Consider the following 18,613-nt stretch of genomic DNA (forward strand, 5'->3'; position numbering starts at 1 on the left):
GTTGGCCTAGTTTCCTTTGGAGGTGGCAACAAGCAAGCCGCCTTTTTAAACTGTGGAGGGATTTGCATGTTTAAAAGGGGAGCTTATTCTTTGTGGGGGAAGTCTCTCTCTGGCCTGAATGCTACTTTTGGAGGAAGAAACAGGAGAAGCTTTAGCACAGTGCATTGTGCAACTGGGGTACTTATAGAACGTTTCAATTCTAAGAATAAACATTTATCTCTCTACAATACCATATCTGGGGCTTTTTACTCGAGTAAGGGAGTAAGGGAGGGCATGATAGACGTGTCTCATAAAATGATGCATTGTGTGAAGAGAGTAGATACGGAGAAGATTTTCTCCCTCTCTCTTCTAGAACTCATGGGCATCCAGTGTAGCTGAATGTGCACACAACACACAGTTAAATGATGGAATTCGCTCCCACAAGAGGTAGTGATGGCCACTAATTTGGCTGGCTTCAAAAGAACATCACTACTAGCCACAATGGCTATGTTCTCTGTCTACTGTTGGAGGCAGTATGCCTCTGAATACCAGTTGCCGGGAATTGCAAATGAAGAGAGTGCTGTTGTGCTGAGGTCCTGCTTGTAGGCTTCGCATTGGGGCAACTGGTTGGGTGCTGTGAGAGCAGGATGCTGGACTAGGTGTGACTTTGGCCTGATTCAGCTGCAGGGCTATTTTTATGTTACCACATTACCTGTTCTCTCACATTAACACTCTGCAAAGTTGCAGGAGGACGGTGACCTGCTTGTCATGTTGCTGACTTAACTTCTTTATTAGATGAAGATAATCAAAACTAGCAACCTGCAATTTTCTGGCCAGGTGGTTGTAATGTAATTCTCCCCACACCCCCAATATATATTCCATCCCAGGTGAATACAAATTCCTGTTTGCAAAACAGTAAACATGGCCAGCATCCTAATGTTGCATATAGCTGCTGAGGTTGCATGTTTTATTCCCAGTTAAGTATTTTTAATCATTGCTATGCCTGAGGTTTTTGTTTTGGGCATGAAGTGATGGGATAGTGATCAGAAAAGGAAAAGTTAAACTAGGGGTCATGAGATGGGTGGTGTTAGCATGCCATTGACAGCCCTGATTCTGGTGACACTGGTGCCCTGATATGTAGAGCAGCTTCCTCTTCTATGGTGACAGAAGCCCCTTATATAAATTTTGACAGTCATGCTGGCTGTGTCACATTTGTAAATCTGCCTCTTTGTAAGCAATGGCTAAAATATAGGGGAGGTGTTTGAATATCTGATAGCTGAACTTATTGGGACTTTATAGCAGGCATCTGATACTGTGCAGGAGTGTGTTTAGCTTGGGCACCTGAATACTGTGGGACCAAGATGAAATTGCTAGCTATCTCTCTCTTTCCCTGCCTTATTTGACCATGCTTTTCTTTTCAGGTTAGCAAAATTAGCCTTGTGGATCTTGCAGGGAGTGAGAGGGCAGACTCCACTGGTGCCAAAGGGACCCGATTAAAGGTATGAGTTGGCTTTGCTATGTTGTGGGTAGCCAGGGAAGGAATGTAGGTCTGTGTTAAGAGCAGCCACTTTGCATGCAGAACACTCCAGGTTCAATGCCCAGCATCTCTAGTTAAAAAGGATCAGATAGCAGCAAGTAATGGGAAGGACCCTTCTCAGCCAGAGAGCCACTCCCAGTTACACTACCGCGCTAGACTGGTCAGTGGACTGCCTTGGTAATGAGTACATTCTTGGATGTTGCCATATCGTTGGATGCATTGCCAAGGATCAGTATTCAGCATGCTGCCCTACCCAGTTTGGAGTGAGACTTAGCCTTTGTCTTTTCAAAACAGCTGGCCAGATATTTGCTAGCCAGTCTTCAGCCATGGTGGGGGTAGAAAATGAGATAAGAGTACAATTGATACCCTGAATTGGAGTGCCTGTTGCTCATGGGTCCTACCCAGTAGTTGAGGGACTGCATGTTGAGAATCTTGCATTGCAAAGGGTTGAACTAGATGACCATTGGGGGACCCTTCCAACTTTACAGTTCTGATTCTGTGATTCTATGTGATCCTTAGCCCTTTCTATTCCTCCTGTGTGGGTGGGGCTTAATGGCTTGCAGAGGTGAAACCAGAGTCCCTTCCGCTTTGCTGGGGGGAAGGGAAAAAAGCAGCCTGCATCTCCAGGAATTCTAGGGCACTGATGACTTATGCATGATGTATACCTGTTGGTCAAATCCTAGACCAACACAGGTGACCACTAGGTAAAGAGAGTCTGTTCTGAGATGCTGTATCATGCATGGAGTCAGACACAATGTACAAAAGAAGTGGAATCCTTAATGCCATAGGATTCTGTAGCAAAAGAGTGGGGTGGGTGGGGGTGAAGTGTCTCATTTTTCCAGACTTCCCTTTTATATCTGGACAGCTTCAAAATCAAATGTTTGATTTACCTTTCTAGGAGGGAGCAAATATCAACAAGTCTCTCACCACCTTGGGAAAAGTCATTTCAGCCTTAGCAGAAGTGGTAAGTCCAAATTATTTTCACACTCATTTTTTAAAACAAAACAAAACCATGAGCTTTACAAGCCCAACTGGTTCTAGTAACATGCCAAGACATCAATAAAATAACAACTGCCTCAGGAGGGTGTGGCAGGATATTGTGTGTTAACTGACAGGGTTTTAACAGCTGTTTTAAAAAATACTTAGTGCCCAAGTAGAAATGTTTTTGTTGTAGCTTTCCAAAGGCAGAGGGCTTCAGAAATCTACTATTTGGAAATAGCGATCCTCTACCCCAATTCTCCCCACCTGCTAAAGAGCCTCAGACATGCTGATTTTGGGATGATTTGGGTGGGGAACTAACTTGGGCCAGCGGGGCTCCTGATTTTGACCCATGAGGCTGCCGTCCCTGAAAAAACCTGCTCACCTGTCCCACTCCTGGCATTATATTGCAAAATTCTAAACTAGAGAGGGCATGGGCTGGGCTGCATCTGTATGTGGCTGGGCTCAGACTCCCATCATCCCTGATCATTGGCCATGTTGGCTAATGGGAGTTGGAATCTAACAACATCTGAATCTCCAGTGGTTCCTTACTGCTGTTTCAAATGGTCAAAGCCTAGCTCAGAAGTGACTGCTTCTCTTAACACTGAGTATAGTGTTAGCCAGGCTTTTAACATGCTGTGCATGTCTGATAATGCCTAGTCCTGGAGCTTAAGGCACATGGCAGGGTTCTCCCCTTATGCTTCATCTAAGCTCTTAAATTGATGTGGTTGAAGCCCCTCTAGCTCCTGTCCTCCCTCCTAAGGCTTCCTGCCCTACTGTAGCCCCTCTTCATATAGTCAAACTCCATAGGTTCAAGGTTACCACCTGGGGAAAGTGTTTTGAGGTGCTTACTGATGTGGTTCCTTGGAAAAGTAACTGGAAGTGCATCTGTGAATTTGTGGTGCCTATTTAAACTCCCTCCTCTTCCTCGCTCAACAAACTTAACCTTATCTTCTTCCTTCTTTCCTTCCTTCAATGCTTCCAAATTTAGGATAACTGCACCAGCAAGGTATGATGATGGAGGAAGGATAGCTGCTGTCAACTAAAACGTGATATAGCCTGAAGACCAGGGGTAGAGAAGCCGTGACCTTCCGAAATGCAGCTGGACTCTAGCTCTCATCAGCCTTCCCCATTGATCGTTCTGGCTAGGTTGATGGGAGCTGAAGTCCAGCAACATATGGAGCGTTGCAGGTTCCCCTACTTCTGGTGCTGACTATGTGGGTTTTTAGACCAGAAGAAGCTAGGAGCAGGGGTCCACAGGGTTGCACTGGTTCCATGTGTAAGGATGCATTTCCAGTGGCTTTAGAATCTCTTTGAAGGGGCCTCAAAAGCCATCTAGTCCAGCCCCCTGCCTATGCAGGAAATTCACTTGCTGCACCATTTACTTGCTTTTTTGTTATTTTGTTGGTTTTAGCTTGTATTTTTGTTTTAAGGGATGTTGTTGCCACACTGTACATAGTTTATACCACTTACAGGTGTGGTGTTTTTTTTTTTTTTTTAAAGAAAACTTAAGTGGTTTAGAAATGCTTTTAAATAAATGAAATAAATATTAAACACAGTCACCAAAATGGGTGTTTGGGCTCAACTGTATAAGTGACCATCTCTGAAAAGGAGCAGTCTGATTTATTTTTATTTTAAAAAAATCGTATACTTCCATCTTTCTCAAAGATGCTGTTTGCTGTGGTCTCCCATCCAAGGGATTAGCCAGGTCTACAAATGCTTTGCTTCAGCATTGAGTCCCTCTGGATCACTCTCTGGACCTCAAGGGAAAGGATTCTTGATTCACAAGAGCACAAAGTGGATCCCTGCTCCTGTTGTAACTAACTTTGTTTTCCCTTTCTTTAGCAGTACAAGTAACATGCACTTACTTATTGCTGCTTCTTCTGAAACAAAACTTTAGACCGGGGAAGTAGTGGTCCTCCAGGTGTTGTTGGGTTCCCATCCCTCACCACTTCTGACCACTGGCCATGTTGGCCAGGCTGATTGGAGATGGAGTGTAGCAACACATGAAGGACCACAGAACTTCCCACCTCCCTGCTTTCAAAGTTTCTGGTTCCCACCAACCAGAGCAGAGCATATTCCCGACTAACTCTTATTTGCCATTAAAACCTGGGAGTCTGCACTCTTCTCTCTCCTACTGTTGGCTCTCAAATGAGTAAGAAGGGGCATTTGCTGAGCTGCTTGTGTGTTAGGGCGGTTTGCATGCAATAATGCATTGCTGAGGTTGCTACTTTACATTTGAAGTTTTTGCAATGGAAACATTCAGATGGATGCAATTGAAACTGACTTCTGATTAGGCCTGCTCTTTCCTTTCCCACCTCTACCGCTTTGCCTAAAAGTCAGATGGCACTTGCTGCGGTCTCCCATCCAAGGGTGACCAGGTCTAAAAATGCTTTGCTTCAGCATTGGGTTCTCCTGGATCATTCTCTTGTAGCCCAAGGGAAGGATTCTTAATTCACAAGAGCACAGCTGCTTTTAAAAAGTGCATGTGGGAAGGAGTTTGTGGGTGTGGGTGTTTCCTGCATAGCATCTGTTTCAGTCCTGTGCCAAAAGTAGGACTTGAACCCACGTTCAGGAGCACCTCTCACTGCTGCACTGTGCCAAAATCTACACAGACTGCTTCATAGCTGTTTCCTTCCTGACAGTGTCTGTCTGTGTTTTCCTGTGAACACTTCCTAAATCCTTCTAATCTTCAACCAGGTACAAGATTAGTCTGTGTGGGTGGGAGGCAACATAGAATTGGACCTCTCTAGTCTAATTTTGCTAGCTAAGGCTTTCTGACCTCTCTCTGTCCTCAGTAATCTCTCCCCATCCCATCCCCTTCAGTAATTTTAAATGCTCTTCCATCTGTCTGTACCCACTTTATTGGTGGCTGTTATCCTTTCTTAGGTAAAAGCCCAGCGGTATGTAAGCACAAATATAATTCAGCTGATGATTTACTCAAATATAATTCAGCTGATGATGCTTCTTGGCTTGCTGAAAATTAATTTCTAAATAAAACCGAATACCATTGATCTAATCTTAGTGCCGTACTCCAAATATGTCTGGCTTCAAGCTTGCAGAGTGTTGTGGAAATATTCAGAGTCTCTTTGGATTAACTTCATAGCTTTGGTTTTTACTGAGGTGGTCAACTTATATCTAGGTTGTACCACTTGGGAGTGTAGTTGAGCCTCTGCCCCCCCTTTTTTTTAGAAAGCAAAAACACAGTGCATGTGGAAGCCCAGTGTGTCAATTCGAAGGATTCCAGCCTAACCTAACCTTTCTCCCTGAATTTCATGGACTTTTATTTTATTTACCTATTTATTATTTATTAAATTTATATATCATCCTTCATTCGAGGATAAACTATACAACTTACAATGTTGTTTCACATGTTGCTATATTTAGCTTCTTAGTTTTCTATCCTGTCTGCAATTATTTCATCTGCACAGTTGATTTAACTCAGTAGGTGGACAACTTTCTGTTCTCTTGGCAGAGCGGAAGATGTTATCTTCAGAAAGTGGCCGGGGTGTGTGTGTGCATTTGTTGATCAGTCAGGTTCTGTAGTAATGGTGGTTGCTAACAAGTGCTTCACTCTTATAGCGTATGTGATTTCAGGCAAAGCCAGAAAATAATAATACAAGTATGTGTGGAATCTCTGGGTTGCATCAAACTAAATTTTACTCAGAGCAAACCCATTGAAATGTATGGACTCAAGTTTGCCATGTCAATTCATTTCAATGGGTCTGCCCAGCATTGGATGCACCTTTTGTGTTGCAACGCAGAAGCATTTTCTGTGTGTGCAAAACAATGGGGAAATGTTTTGTAGTGAGAATTTTTGTTGTGGGGCTTGATGGGGCATATCGGCTGCAAGGTGACCACATCTGTTTCAACTTGAAATGACCTGGTTGCGATCCAAAGACTGGCAGGGCTTGTTCATGCACATGTGCAACTTTCTAGGCTTATGCTTCCATGACAGGAGCCCAACATACTACAAGACAAGCCACTTTTTGAAATCTCTTTGCTACACAGCAAGGAGGAATGCTGCTTGAAGAATGAGAAATAAAAAAATCCCACTGAGTGTGCTAAAGCACTCAGGCAGGATGAAAGTAGTTCATGAGATCCCAGCTCTGAATCCTCTCCTTGCTTTGTCCCCCCACCAACCTATTTTTAGATGTCTTATAACTTGGGTAAGATGGTATGTAGCATTTTAGCTGCCCACCTTCATGACTGTTAGGAATATATTAAAAACACACACATTAATTTCAGCAGTTGCCTTCTTAGAAGCATTCAACCCTCCCTGTAAAACTCTTCTGCCTAATTGTTTAATGATAGTTTTTAAGATCTGTTTAGTCTAACCAATTGACTAAAACATTGTAGCTTTAATTCTAGTATGCACTTGCTTCCTGAAGCTTTTGTTTCATTGTGAGATTATCTTGGCAAAAACATGCCTTCAGATGTTGCTTCTTGAAAGGTTCAGGAAAACATGTGCACACAACTTTGTGCAGACTTCCTTTTTTGTGTGTGGCAACTGGCTTTTAAATGCTAATGTTCTCTTGCAGAGTAAGAAGAAAAAGAAGACTGATTTTATTCCATACAGGGATTCTGTGCTGACGTGGCTGCTTCGGGAAAACCTGGGTATGTTGACATAGCAGAATCTTTTCCCACCTTTTGTTAGTTCCCTGCTAATTAGTAATTACATGTCATTGTTTTACACTTGGTATTTTGGGGTGGGGAACCTTTGGCCCACCAGATGTTGCTAGACTACAACTCACAGCATTACCTTTGACAGTTGGCTGGGCTGCCTGGGGTTGATGGGAATTGGAGTCCAACAAACATCTGGAGGGCCACAGAGAGATATAGCAGGGAGCCTCCTTTCTGGATGGTGTGTCTAGTTCCCAAGAGCCTTCAGGAGTCCTGTGCCCTTCCCAGGTGTTACTGCAATACAACCCCCACCATTCCTCATCATTGGCCATGCTGGCTGGGGCGGATGAGAGTTGGAGTCCTGCTTCATGTGGAAAGCCACAGTATCCCCACCTCTGTGGCATTTCCAAGGTTCAATATTGTACACTGTGGCTGCATCTAATGAAGTGGACACTATTCCACAAAAGCTTATGCCCTTATAAATTTATTTCTCTTTGCAATGATACGAGACTTCCTGTTGTATGTCCATCACCTTTGATATATATTTATATATAGTATTTGGAGGTTAAAAAACAGGTTTCTGGTCTTTCATGTTCTGAGGGGGAAAAGATACCTGAAGGTTAGATTTAGGATTATATCCAATACTAGTCCTACTCAGAGTAGACACACTGAAATTAATGGGTATGACTAATTTAGGTCCATGAACTTCAATGGGTCTGCTATTAGTAGAACTAGGTTGGATACAACCCTAAAATATAATTTCCCCACTTATATATATGCTTTGTATATTGAGGAAATAAAAGCATTTAGGATCTTTAAAAGAGCCAGTTTAATTTCTTGTTGACCTTCCTATGCCTTGGCTGTGGAACCTGGATTTGTGACTCAGTCTGTCATTAGTGCTGTTAGCAGTCAACTTTGACTTCTGTTTAATTGGATACCCTTTTTTGCTTCATAGGTGGCAACTCAAGAACGGCCATGGTGGCTGCTCTGAGCCCAGCAGACATAAACTACGATGAAACACTAAGCACTTTAAGGTATTGAACATGGTGTCAAAATGGGGGCAGGTCTGCTGCTTTCCCATTTAGTTCCCTTCTTTGTAGCATGCAAATGTGAAATGGAGGTTGATTCTGGTCTCTTATTCTACTCACCTTAGTTAGTAGCGTAAGGAAGTGCAGCAGAATCATATGAAGACTCTGTTTAAACTCCTTAAATATTACATGCGGTGAGAGGAACTGAGCCATGAATAGGAAGTTGCCTTACACCAAGTCAGACCATTGGCTCATCTAGTTTAGGATAGTCTACACTGACTGACGGCAGGTCTTTAGGATTTCAGGTATGGGACATTCTCAGCCCTACCCAGAGATGCCAGGGATTGAACCTGAGACCACTGAGCTGCTGCCCTTCCCCAGAGGGGAATAACTGTGTCATAGAAAGTGGTATCAGCTAAAGCTCTTGCACATTGCTCAGACTTGACCTTTAGATATGTGGCAGAGTTGTGGTGGTGGTGTGTGTGTGTTTTAAAATGAACTGACCCTACACCTGTCTCTCCAGATACGCTGATCGGGCAAAGCAGATCAAATGCAATGCTGTTATCAACGAGGATCCAAACGCCAAGCTGGTGCGGGAGTTGAAGGAGGAAGTGACACGGCTCAAGGATCTCCTCCGTGCTCAAGGGCTCGGAGACATTATTGACAGTAAGTGGATTATACAGATTCAAGCTCCGGGCCTTGCTGTGGGAGATAACCCTCTTACTCAGCTTCGGAGCTGTGGGTGGCAGGCTGGGAAATCCAGGCACTTTGGTGGATTTGAAAGACTGAGGAGCACAGCAGGGGAAGAATGGAACCAAGTTCATGGATTTGGCAATCCCACAATCTCAACTTCAGCAGCAACATTTGCTTCAAACTCGAATTCTGTGTGGAGCCTTTCCAGGCTAGCAGCGAGGCCAACAGTTTTGCTGAGTGGTGTTCTGTATAGTCTTCCATCTTTCTGGAAAGTTTATACATATTTTCCTACCCGTTAAACGGTGAATGCGGGGGCTCCCAGCAAATGGGTCCCACTGCAGGAAGTGAGCTAAAGCTGGGCCAGCTGCAGTCATTTCTTCCATCGACCCCCTCACTTGCCTTCCAGCTCTCCATCCCGACAGTATCTTCAGGCTGTCAGTTTCCACTCCAACTGCCTTCCATTTCAGGGCCCCTGCCAAAGCAAACCAATTCAGATTCCATTTTCTTTGCCCTAAGTTTTAGCTGAGAGGTTGGAGCAGCTAAGCTCTTATGGCTACGTATGGATGATTTTGGCACAGAACAAGAAACCGGGTTTTCAAACCCCTTTATTGGATATCTGATTCCTCACCGCCTATCCACAGAGCACAGTAGTGTACAAAAAACAAAACTCCAACAAAGTAAGAACATAAGAAGAGCTCTGCTGGATCAGGTCAAAGGTTCATATTCTGTTCTTACAATGGCCTAGCCTCTGGAAGGCTTGCAAACATGACCTGAGTGTGACAGTGCTTTCCTCACTTGTGATTCCCAGCAGCTGGAATTCAGAGGCACATGGCCTCCTGAAAGCACACAGCCACAACAGCTAGCAGCAACTTATCCAGTAGACGGTGTATGCAAGCAAAGCAACTCTTTTCTCTTGCTTGGAAAGACAAAAGAGCTGCAGAGGATTGTGTTTCTGGGAATGCCTTTTCCATTGTTACATGGTGAAAATATTAAAACACCTCCCACCCCCAAGGAACAATCTTCCAAGAGTTTTTTATCCACCTCACAACATAGTGAGGTTGGCATTCCCCACGTCCTGGCCACAATGAAAATAATCGTTTACTTATTTGTTCAATTTGTATACTACACCATCATATGAATACATCGGGTGGTGTGCAAATGACAAAAAAATGAAAACAAAAATAAATAAATCAAGCAGATCAATATAAGCAAACATAGGTCTATATCCAACCTAGTCCCACAGGCAGTAGTCCCACTGAAATTAATTGACCTTAGTCATGTCTGTTAATTTCAGTGAATCTACTGAGGAAGGGGCTGTACTGGCCCATGTGGTGGGGAGCAATTCATGGTCTGGGATGGAACCACCCTCCCAACACTCCCATTAGTGTTGAGAGAGTGGTTCCATCTCAGAACATGAATCGCTCCTGCTTAGCATGATCTTGTCGTTTCTTTTCACTGCTCAGAGGTTGCCATGACATTCAGCAATGGGATCTGGCAACCACACAAAGCACCAGGAATGTAAGAATTTGGTCTCTGTTTGGCTAAGGATGACTGTTTTTACAATGTGGGTGGCAGGGCATTTGTAAAAAATGTCTACTTATTTCTCTCAAGGGGTTGAGGGGGGAGGAAGGAAACTTTTAAAATAAGAGATCAGTGTATTTGTGAATGCATTTGAAGTAACTCTGACTTTAAGAATTGATGTTGAGCTTTGGCCTTTTGGGTTGTGGGTGCTTATTTGTCTGCCAAGAGACATTCTGACTTAATCACGCTTAACGAGGCCACAATCTGTATGCATTGCATGCCTTTGCCTTGAAAAGAATGGATGAAAGAAGAAAAGGCTGTGAAACAAACAGCATTAGATTTTTTGAGATTCCCCCCCCCTTCCCTGATTGTGACAAAACTAGGTAAATTGCTTGAGAATCTGATATTTTCTTTGTATCCAGTGCCTGGGCTTTTCTTCCCTTTCCTGTGTCAACTATTAATCCTAGATATTTTACCCTTCTTGTATCTTCCCTTCTAAACTTCCTTCCTCCAGTTGATGCATTGGACGATTTCTCTGGAAGTGGAGGCAAATGTGTGTACTGTGGAATTAGTAACCTTTCTAACCTTTTTTGGCTTTTGCTGGGCCAGCTTTCAAGCAAGCTTTACATGCTGTTCCTCGCAGGGAAATCCCAGGCAGAACCTTTTAAAAACCAACATTAGCAGCATGGAACCCTTGCCAACCACTTCAATTTTTCAGGCTGCTTTTGGGCAGAGCGCAAACTCAAAGCTTGTATTTAAAGGAGTGATAACAGTGTGGCACTAGAGTTGGTTTGAATTAACAGGATTTGAGACCATAACTTTGATAAAAGTATGCAATTTATGGCAACAAATGAAGAAAGATGGTGGCATTTTGTTTTGGTTTTTGAAAAAAGAAAACATGAACAGATATTGAATTTTTTTAATTCCATTTTAAACTGTAAGTGCACTGCCAGCTGAAAAGAGCTGGAATTGGCACTTTTCAGTTTATTTTCATTCAGGACCGCCCCCCCCCCCAAGTGTTCCTCTTTCCCCTCCACTCCTCTCCCATCCCAATCCCCATGAAAAGATATTTCTCACATTTAAAAATAGAACCATACCCAATGATAATGAGGTAACGGGATATACAGCGAATATATGATTCATTAAGGCAGCACTTCTTTCCTTACTGTCTTATATCTCTTAGGGAAAGAAAACCTTTCCTTGTTTTATAACTTTCAAATATACGTGGGAATTTGAATTGGATTTTCCTGGAAACGCAAGGGCAAACATTAAGATGGCATCTTAATCTCAGATAGAGGGCTATATCCAGTGCCAAACGTATTCAGATGACTGAAGTTAGGCATATCTGTTGATTTAAGTAGGCCTAGTCCTGAGTTGGATTCAAACCACCATGCAAAAGGCCTCTGTCTTTACAAGATGCAATTGAGGTGACTTGAGTTGATTCCACCAGTAAGGTAAAGGTAAAGGTAAAGGTACCCCTGCCCGTACGGGCCAGTCTTGACAGACTCTGGGGTTGTGCGCCCATCTCACTTAAGAGGCCAGGGGCCAGCGCTGTCCGGAGACACTTCTGGGTCACATGGCCAGCGTGACATCGCTGCTCTGGCGAGCCAGAGCCGCACACGGAAACACCGTTTACCTTCCCGCTGGTAAGCGGTCCCTATTTATCTACTTGCACCCGGAGGTGCTTTCGAACTGCTAGGTTGGCAGGCGCTGGGACCGAGCAGCGGGAGCGCACCCCGCCGCAGGGATTCGAACCGCCGACCTTTCGATCGGCAAGTCCTAGGCGCTGAGGCTTTAACCCACAGCGCCACCTGCGTCCCTTTGATTCCACCAGTGTGATGGGTTTTAAAAATTCCCTTAGGGAATGGGGAGCACTGGTGGCTTAGCTCAAATAGTATTTCTTTATTTAGGGTTGTATTATTATTATTATTATTATTATTATTATTATTATTATTATTATTATTATTTACTTATTACATTTTTATACCACCCTTCATTCGAAGATTACAGGGTGATTTACAATATAAGCCGAACTATGTTATACTCGGAGTTGACCCACTGAATTTAGCAAACCTAAGTTAGTTGTGTCCATGAACTTCAGGGGTCTGTTCTGAGTAGAACTAGCATTGGATATAATCAGTGCTATTTTTCTAGAAAAAGAGGTGCTGGAACTCATGAACGCCTCCCTTGTTCTTTTACAGTGGCAATGGAGCCCACCTGAGATGTGCTGGAACTAAGTTCCCGCAAGTTCTGGCTGAAAAAAGCCGTGGTTATAATACTAATTAATCAATTACTAGCAGCCTTGCACCCGACACTGCTATGGAATTCTAAGAAACAAACGACAGCACAATGCAGTACTGTCTGATATCTGCCTAATATCTTCATTCAAAAGGTTATTCAATTGTGTCCAAACATAGACACAACCATGATCTCATCATCATGCAAAATCATCATGCAAAAATTGGTTATGATATCTTAAGATGTGCCCAGACACATAGAGAACAGCTAGACGGACAAACAGTCCCCCCCCCCAATATAGACTATTATTACAGGGGTTTTTTACCCACCCTTCAACAGAGGTCCCAGGACAGGTTATAGCAAGCAATATAAAAATAGTCTGAGATCCAGCACTGAGGGTCTTCTGGTTGTTTCCACACTGTGAGAAGTGAAGCTACAGGGAATTAGACAGAGGGCCTTCTTGGTAGTGACGCCCTCCCTGTGGAATGCTCTCCCATCAAATGTTAAGGAGATGAGTAATTATATAACATTTAGGAAACATTTGATGGCAGCCCTGTATAGCAAAGATTTTAAGGTTTAATGTTTTATTTTGTTTTTATATGTGCTGGAAGCCGCCCAGTGTGGCTGGGGCAACCCAGTCAGATGTGTGGGATACAAATAAATTATTATTATTATTGATATCATTTTAAACAATTGACAATCAGAACACTAGGGTGTTGTGTTTGTCTGTGTACACATACTTACACAATCAAGCACACACAAACAAACACACATATGTATCAGATACTCTTATCTGAGTTGCAGCCTTGCCCATTACTCCTGCCATTCCTAAATGAAGCAAATAACATGGTGGATGAGAGAGATCTGTCTGGAATTTCCTTGAACTCTGATACTTGGCAGTGTAATTTTTTCCAGAGTGGCTCTTGCTTTGGGGCATTTTTTCTCTCGCTCTCTCTTTTAATTCTTTTTTTTTAATTGATGCTGCTTCCAGCTTGCCGGCTTTTAACTCTGCCTTGAGCACCAGCAGCTGCAGCATCATGGAGGGAGAACCATGCATGGTGCAAGGGTGCGATGATGCTCTGTGCAAACTGTGTAGCAGTCGCAGCAAGTGCAACTCCTGTCTCCTCCCTGTCGTCCCCCCTCCCGCCCCGCTGTGAACGCATGAATTATTCCACAGGAGGTCTGGTCAACTCCATCTTTGCCCTGCCCGCTTGCCGAATCCTGGCGGCTCTCTTGTTCCCGAATCTTTCCTCTCTTTGCAACCTCCCTGCTCTTTTCCGTATTTATAGATGGCAGTTTTCAAACCAAATTAAAACTCACCCCACATCTTATTTAAAAAACACAACTTACTTGTTGTACTCTCTACATATTTGACCTGTTAAGCATAGGCTGAAGAAGGAGGAAGTGCCCAAACATGAGTTCTTCCTTCCTTAAACCCATCCTATCCAAAGATGCATGCAAGTCCCTATGTCACAGCGTGGTCTGATAATTAGTGGAGGAACCAGCATATGAAGCTGCCATTGGCCCATCTAGCCCATAGGGACACAGGAAGCCACCTTACACTGAATCAGATCCATTGGTCCATCTTGCTAGGCTGGCATTGCTAGTGGTGAGGGACAATTAGCTCTTAAAGAGCAGGTGCACGCCTCATAAGAACAGTCCCAAACTGGGGTGCCACCCTTGAAAAAGATCCTACCCCTCATGGATTCCAACCACCCATCAAGTGAGGAGGCACCTGATTCAGGGCCATGCCAAATGAGTGTAACAAACAGGCAAAGCTTCTTAGAAGGACATCTGTTTCAGAACTGCCATCTAGTCCTATTAAACCTGTCTCTGTTGCTGCTTGTGTGCTACCTTTCTTATACGGGTGTCTCCTTCCTGTTTTTCCTCCCTACCTTCCTTTTTTCTGCTCTTCTCTCCTTGGCCTCTCCTCTCTCCATCCCTGTATTTCTGCCTCCCCTCCTGTCTATTGCCTCCCTCCCTCCCTTCCTCCCTCCCTTCTCTCTCTCAGATCTGAAAGATTTTCAGAACAATAAACACAGATACTTGCTAGCATCAGAGAATCAACGTCCTGGCCATTTTTCCACAGCATCCATGGGCTCCCTCACTGCATCCCCATCTTCCTGCTCTCTCAGCAGTCAGGTGGGCTTAACGTCAGTCTCCAGTATCCAAGAACGGATCATGTCTACGCCTGGAGGAGAGGAAGCCATCGAACGTTTGAAGGTACGGACATGTACTCCCTCCTCATATTCCTTACATGCAGGTAAGCATCAGGACCCCAGAAGTATCAGTCTCAGTAATCCAGAGCAAAGGACACCCTGGTTTCTGAGTGATGGGGAAGTTCCACTGTGGCCATCCTCCTTACTTCAGTATTTGCCATGTGTTTGATCTATACATTTGGGGTGGTGCCTGTTTGGTTCTGTGCACAGTTAACGACATGGGGTTGGGTGTATCCTGTAGCCTTCCAACACAAAACCAGAGCGCAGGCCTGGAAGAAGAATGAGCTTTCATTGTGGGGAGAGGGGACCTCAATTCCTTGTTTCTTAAAACTTGAGAGATATTTGGTCAGTTCTAGTGAAATCTCAGTAGCGAGGACAGGAGCTAAGCAGAACATTCATTAGCAGGAAGATCCACTCACTCCTCCCTTTTCAAATGCAGAATGAATTGTGTGGTGTATGCTAGGATATTCAGACTTACTTATTAGCATAGTTGCTTATATATTAATTGATTAAGTTCTTTGCCAAAACTTCCATTTGGTTAGAGTGCTGGACTAGAGTTGAGGAAGCCCTAGTCACCTTTTCTAGTGAGCCACTCTCGTCTTTGAGCCTAACCTACCTTGCAGCAGGATTGTTGTGATGTGGAGTGAATGGGAGATACAACCATCTCTGCTGCCTTGAGCTCCTAGGAAGGGGGCAGAACAACAATTTAATAAAAATGAAAACTCCACACTGCCCTGAATCATCAACTTGTCAAAACTAATAGAAACCCCCTTTTTAATCGTACACACAGCTGTGGGTTCAGCAAGAGTGGTTTAAATGATTGCTTTTTATCATTGACTAAATACTTGCTGCTGCTTGCAGGATGTTGTTGGGGTCCCACTTTGTCTCCAAAAGCATTCCTGGGTGTATTTCCAAAGAGAGCAAAAAAAAAAATACATTAGTGGTACTTGCAAGGTGAACTCATTCCTTTTGGTAAATGCTAACTCAACAGCCATCTGATGGTTGGGAAGATTTGAAATTGGTGCAGTCCTGGCTAGGTCAAAATCATACAACTAAAACTGAGGAGCCAAGTCATGGACTTCAAGTAGAAGTGCTGGGGGGGGGGAGTAGTGGATAAAGAGTTGGTTTTTTTTATCCCCACCACACCATGAAATTGATCAATTGGCAGGAGATGTGGGGCGGACAAAGGAAAGTCCATAGCACGATACTTAACAAATTAATGGCAGTAGTGGCCACAAGATGTCATGATCCCCACTGGCTTGGTATCTTTCAATGTTGATCAGACTAATGCACAGGAAAATAAGGCTATCCATGGTTAATCTGTGTGACTTGTAGATCTGATGGCAGTTTGCCACTGAGTACCGATTACTGGGGAGCAAACACTAGAGAGAGAGAGATAGTGACTCCTTGTGGATTTCCTGGAGGCATCTGGTTAGCTACTATGCTTAGTAATACGGTGCTGGGCTAGATGGATCTCTTAACACTTAGTTTCTTATGGATGCTTAAAATCCATTCATTCCTAAAGCAAATTTGTATGGAAATTCCTTGATCATCTAAAGTGTCTCTTAACAAAGCCATAAATTCTGAATGGAGCCAACTTGCTAAGGCTGTGTAATGAGGACTACAAGTATGTTGCATTGTTGTAACCTGCTTTCCTTCCATTGTGGCTTTTGAGAGGGTGGATCTCAGGTTCCAAAGAGGTCCTCCCATCCAGGGACAAGACAGATCCAGATCTGCTCAAATTTGTGGCTTCCTATACCTTCCGATTGTACTCTGGGACCATGCAGAGACCCTGTTTCAAGAAGGCCTCAGTTCTGCTTCTTTGTCAGGCTAACAATATGGCACGCAGTGAGAGACAGCATGACCAAAATGCCAGAACTCAAAACCAGTTCAACCAGCATGATATATGGGACAGTTTTTAAATGCCTGGATCAAGTTCTCCACGAGCACTGACGTCAGAACTGCAGTAGGGATTGTGAATGTCCTGTGGAACATAGAAAGCTGCCTTGTACTGAATCAGACCATTGGTCCATCCCACTTAGTATTGTTTACACTGACTGGCAGAGGCTTTTGAGGGCTTCAGACAAGGGTCTTTTCCCAGCCCGACCTGGAGATGCCATTGGGGATTGGACCTAGGACCTTCTGTGTGCAAGGCAGATGCTCTACATCTGAGCTACGGCCCTTCCTCAATATGTGCATCCTTTGGTTGAGATTAATTTTTTATGGCAATGAACATAGAATTGTAGAGTTGGAAACCCAAAAGGCCATTAGCCCAGTGCCTGCAATGCAGATGAAGGTGGCATATGCCTCCTTAAGCATTTTTTATTTTTGCAAACAGGGCTAGTGTGCCTGTGTGGGATGAAGATTGAAATCGCTGGCCTTTTATTGGGATGTTCTTGCTTGCCTTCATATAAAATAAGGATACCGGCATGTAAAGTCACTGGTTGAGTGGCAGACTTACAAATATATTTCCATGTTCAGTTGAGCTGAGGAAAATGAAGAGTTTATTTCAGCAATAATAATTCAGTCTTTCCTGGAAGTGTCACATTGGAAAACAGAGCACCAAGACCTGGACCCCGGAGATTACAAATGTGAAGTGCTCACAGAATGCCTGCCCCCACCCCCCATACATGGACAATGGAGGCTTTTGTCTATGGAACAGCATCAAAAGGGCACAGCAGCAATCTTTCGGCTTTTACCAAAGCCTCCCTCTCCTCCCCCACGGTTGGGCATGTGAAGCAGCAGGCGGGTTAATGTTGTGAATTTAAATACTGCCTACCCCTCCTCCTTTTTTCCCTTCTTTTCCTCTTCCCATATTTGAAAAGCTGCCAGGGCAATTTGGATGGACTAGCACGCACATTGCACTTTTTACAAAAATGCCGTTGACATGGAGATAACAGTGCTGTCTCTGCATTTGCCTGGCGCTCTGTCATAAAGTGGCGTCTTCAAACATATTACGCCCCCCCCAACTTAATGTCTGGGCTGGCCTGCCTGTGAGTCTTCCCCCTTCATCAGCATTCAAGGCAACATCTCCGGCATTTTGAAGGGGAACGGGAGGATAGAAGCAGCTTGGCAAGGCAGCATCTTCTGACAAGTTAATGACTGAGGGAAATGAGCAGATCATCTCTAGCCCCACTGGGGCATTGATAAATAAGAGTGTGTTTCCTGTTACAAGGGATTCCAACCTCTCTTCACATAACCCCCCCACCAATCTTTTTTATTTCTTCCTCTGTTTTCTTGGCTCTTAGAGTAAGCTTCCACAGTTGAAAAACAGCCCTGATATTTGTCTTTTCCAAAGGGGAATGAGAGTGGGAGAAACATTCCCTCCCCTCCCACCAGTTGCTGTGGGAACAAACGACCATTTGTGCACAAGTTGCCAGACTTGCTGTTGAAGGGGGGCGGAAATCAGAATTCTGGAGTAATGTTGGTGTTGGACCTGCATGGTGTTCCTTGAAGGCTCTTCAGTGGTTTATATTCCACCATGCCTTATTGTGGAGAACTTGTCACCCAGCCAGAATGACACATTTCCTTCTGTATTACTTCCTGGGGACCATATGCCAGTGGTGGGCAAGTCTGGAGGAAAAAGTGGGAGGAGCAAAGGATATGACCCTTACATCTGTACAACAGGCTCCATTTCTACTGTGCAAAAAAGGCAGAGATGTTTCAATATGCACATTCCACACACATCTCTCCATCCAAGCAGGTCAGAGGCATTATCAGTTAATTGGGCACAGACAGGACATGGCTTGGGCAGAGTCCTGAAGGCTGGGTAGTGAGGCTTGGGGGGGCACATTTGG

General features: G+C 44.0%; 1 protein-coding gene across 9 annotated transcripts in view; it reads left to right on the forward strand.

The window, feature by feature from the left end:
- Window positions 1-18,613, forward strand: part of KIF1B (kinesin family member 1B) — a 139,787-nt gene that overhangs the window by 57,686 nt on the left and 63,488 nt on the right. For 3 of the 9 annotated variants that reach the window (XM_079986704.1, XM_079986706.1, XM_079986711.1), the window contains exons 8-15: window positions 1,401-1,478; window positions 2,415-2,480; window positions 3,486-3,503; window positions 7,036-7,111; window positions 8,073-8,151; window positions 8,669-8,811; window positions 10,874-10,912; window positions 14,609-14,820. In XM_079986704.1, coding sequence (XP_079842830.1) covers window positions 1,401-1,478; window positions 2,415-2,480; window positions 3,486-3,503; window positions 7,036-7,111; window positions 8,073-8,151; window positions 8,669-8,811; window positions 10,874-10,912; window positions 14,609-14,820 — 711 coding nt within the window. The remainder of the gene's footprint in view (window positions 1-1,400; window positions 1,479-2,414; window positions 2,481-3,485; window positions 3,504-7,035; window positions 7,112-8,072; window positions 8,152-8,668; window positions 8,812-10,873; window positions 10,913-14,608; window positions 14,821-18,613) is intronic. The other 6 variants (XM_079986705.1, XM_079986708.1, XM_079986712.1 and 3 more) reach the window with 4 other exon arrangements.

This window comes from Podarcis cretensis (genome assembly GCF_951804945.1).
Source record: "Podarcis cretensis genome assembly, chromosome: 8".
Classification (NCBI taxonomy): domain Eukaryota; kingdom Metazoa; phylum Chordata; class Lepidosauria; order Squamata; family Lacertidae; genus Podarcis; species Podarcis cretensis.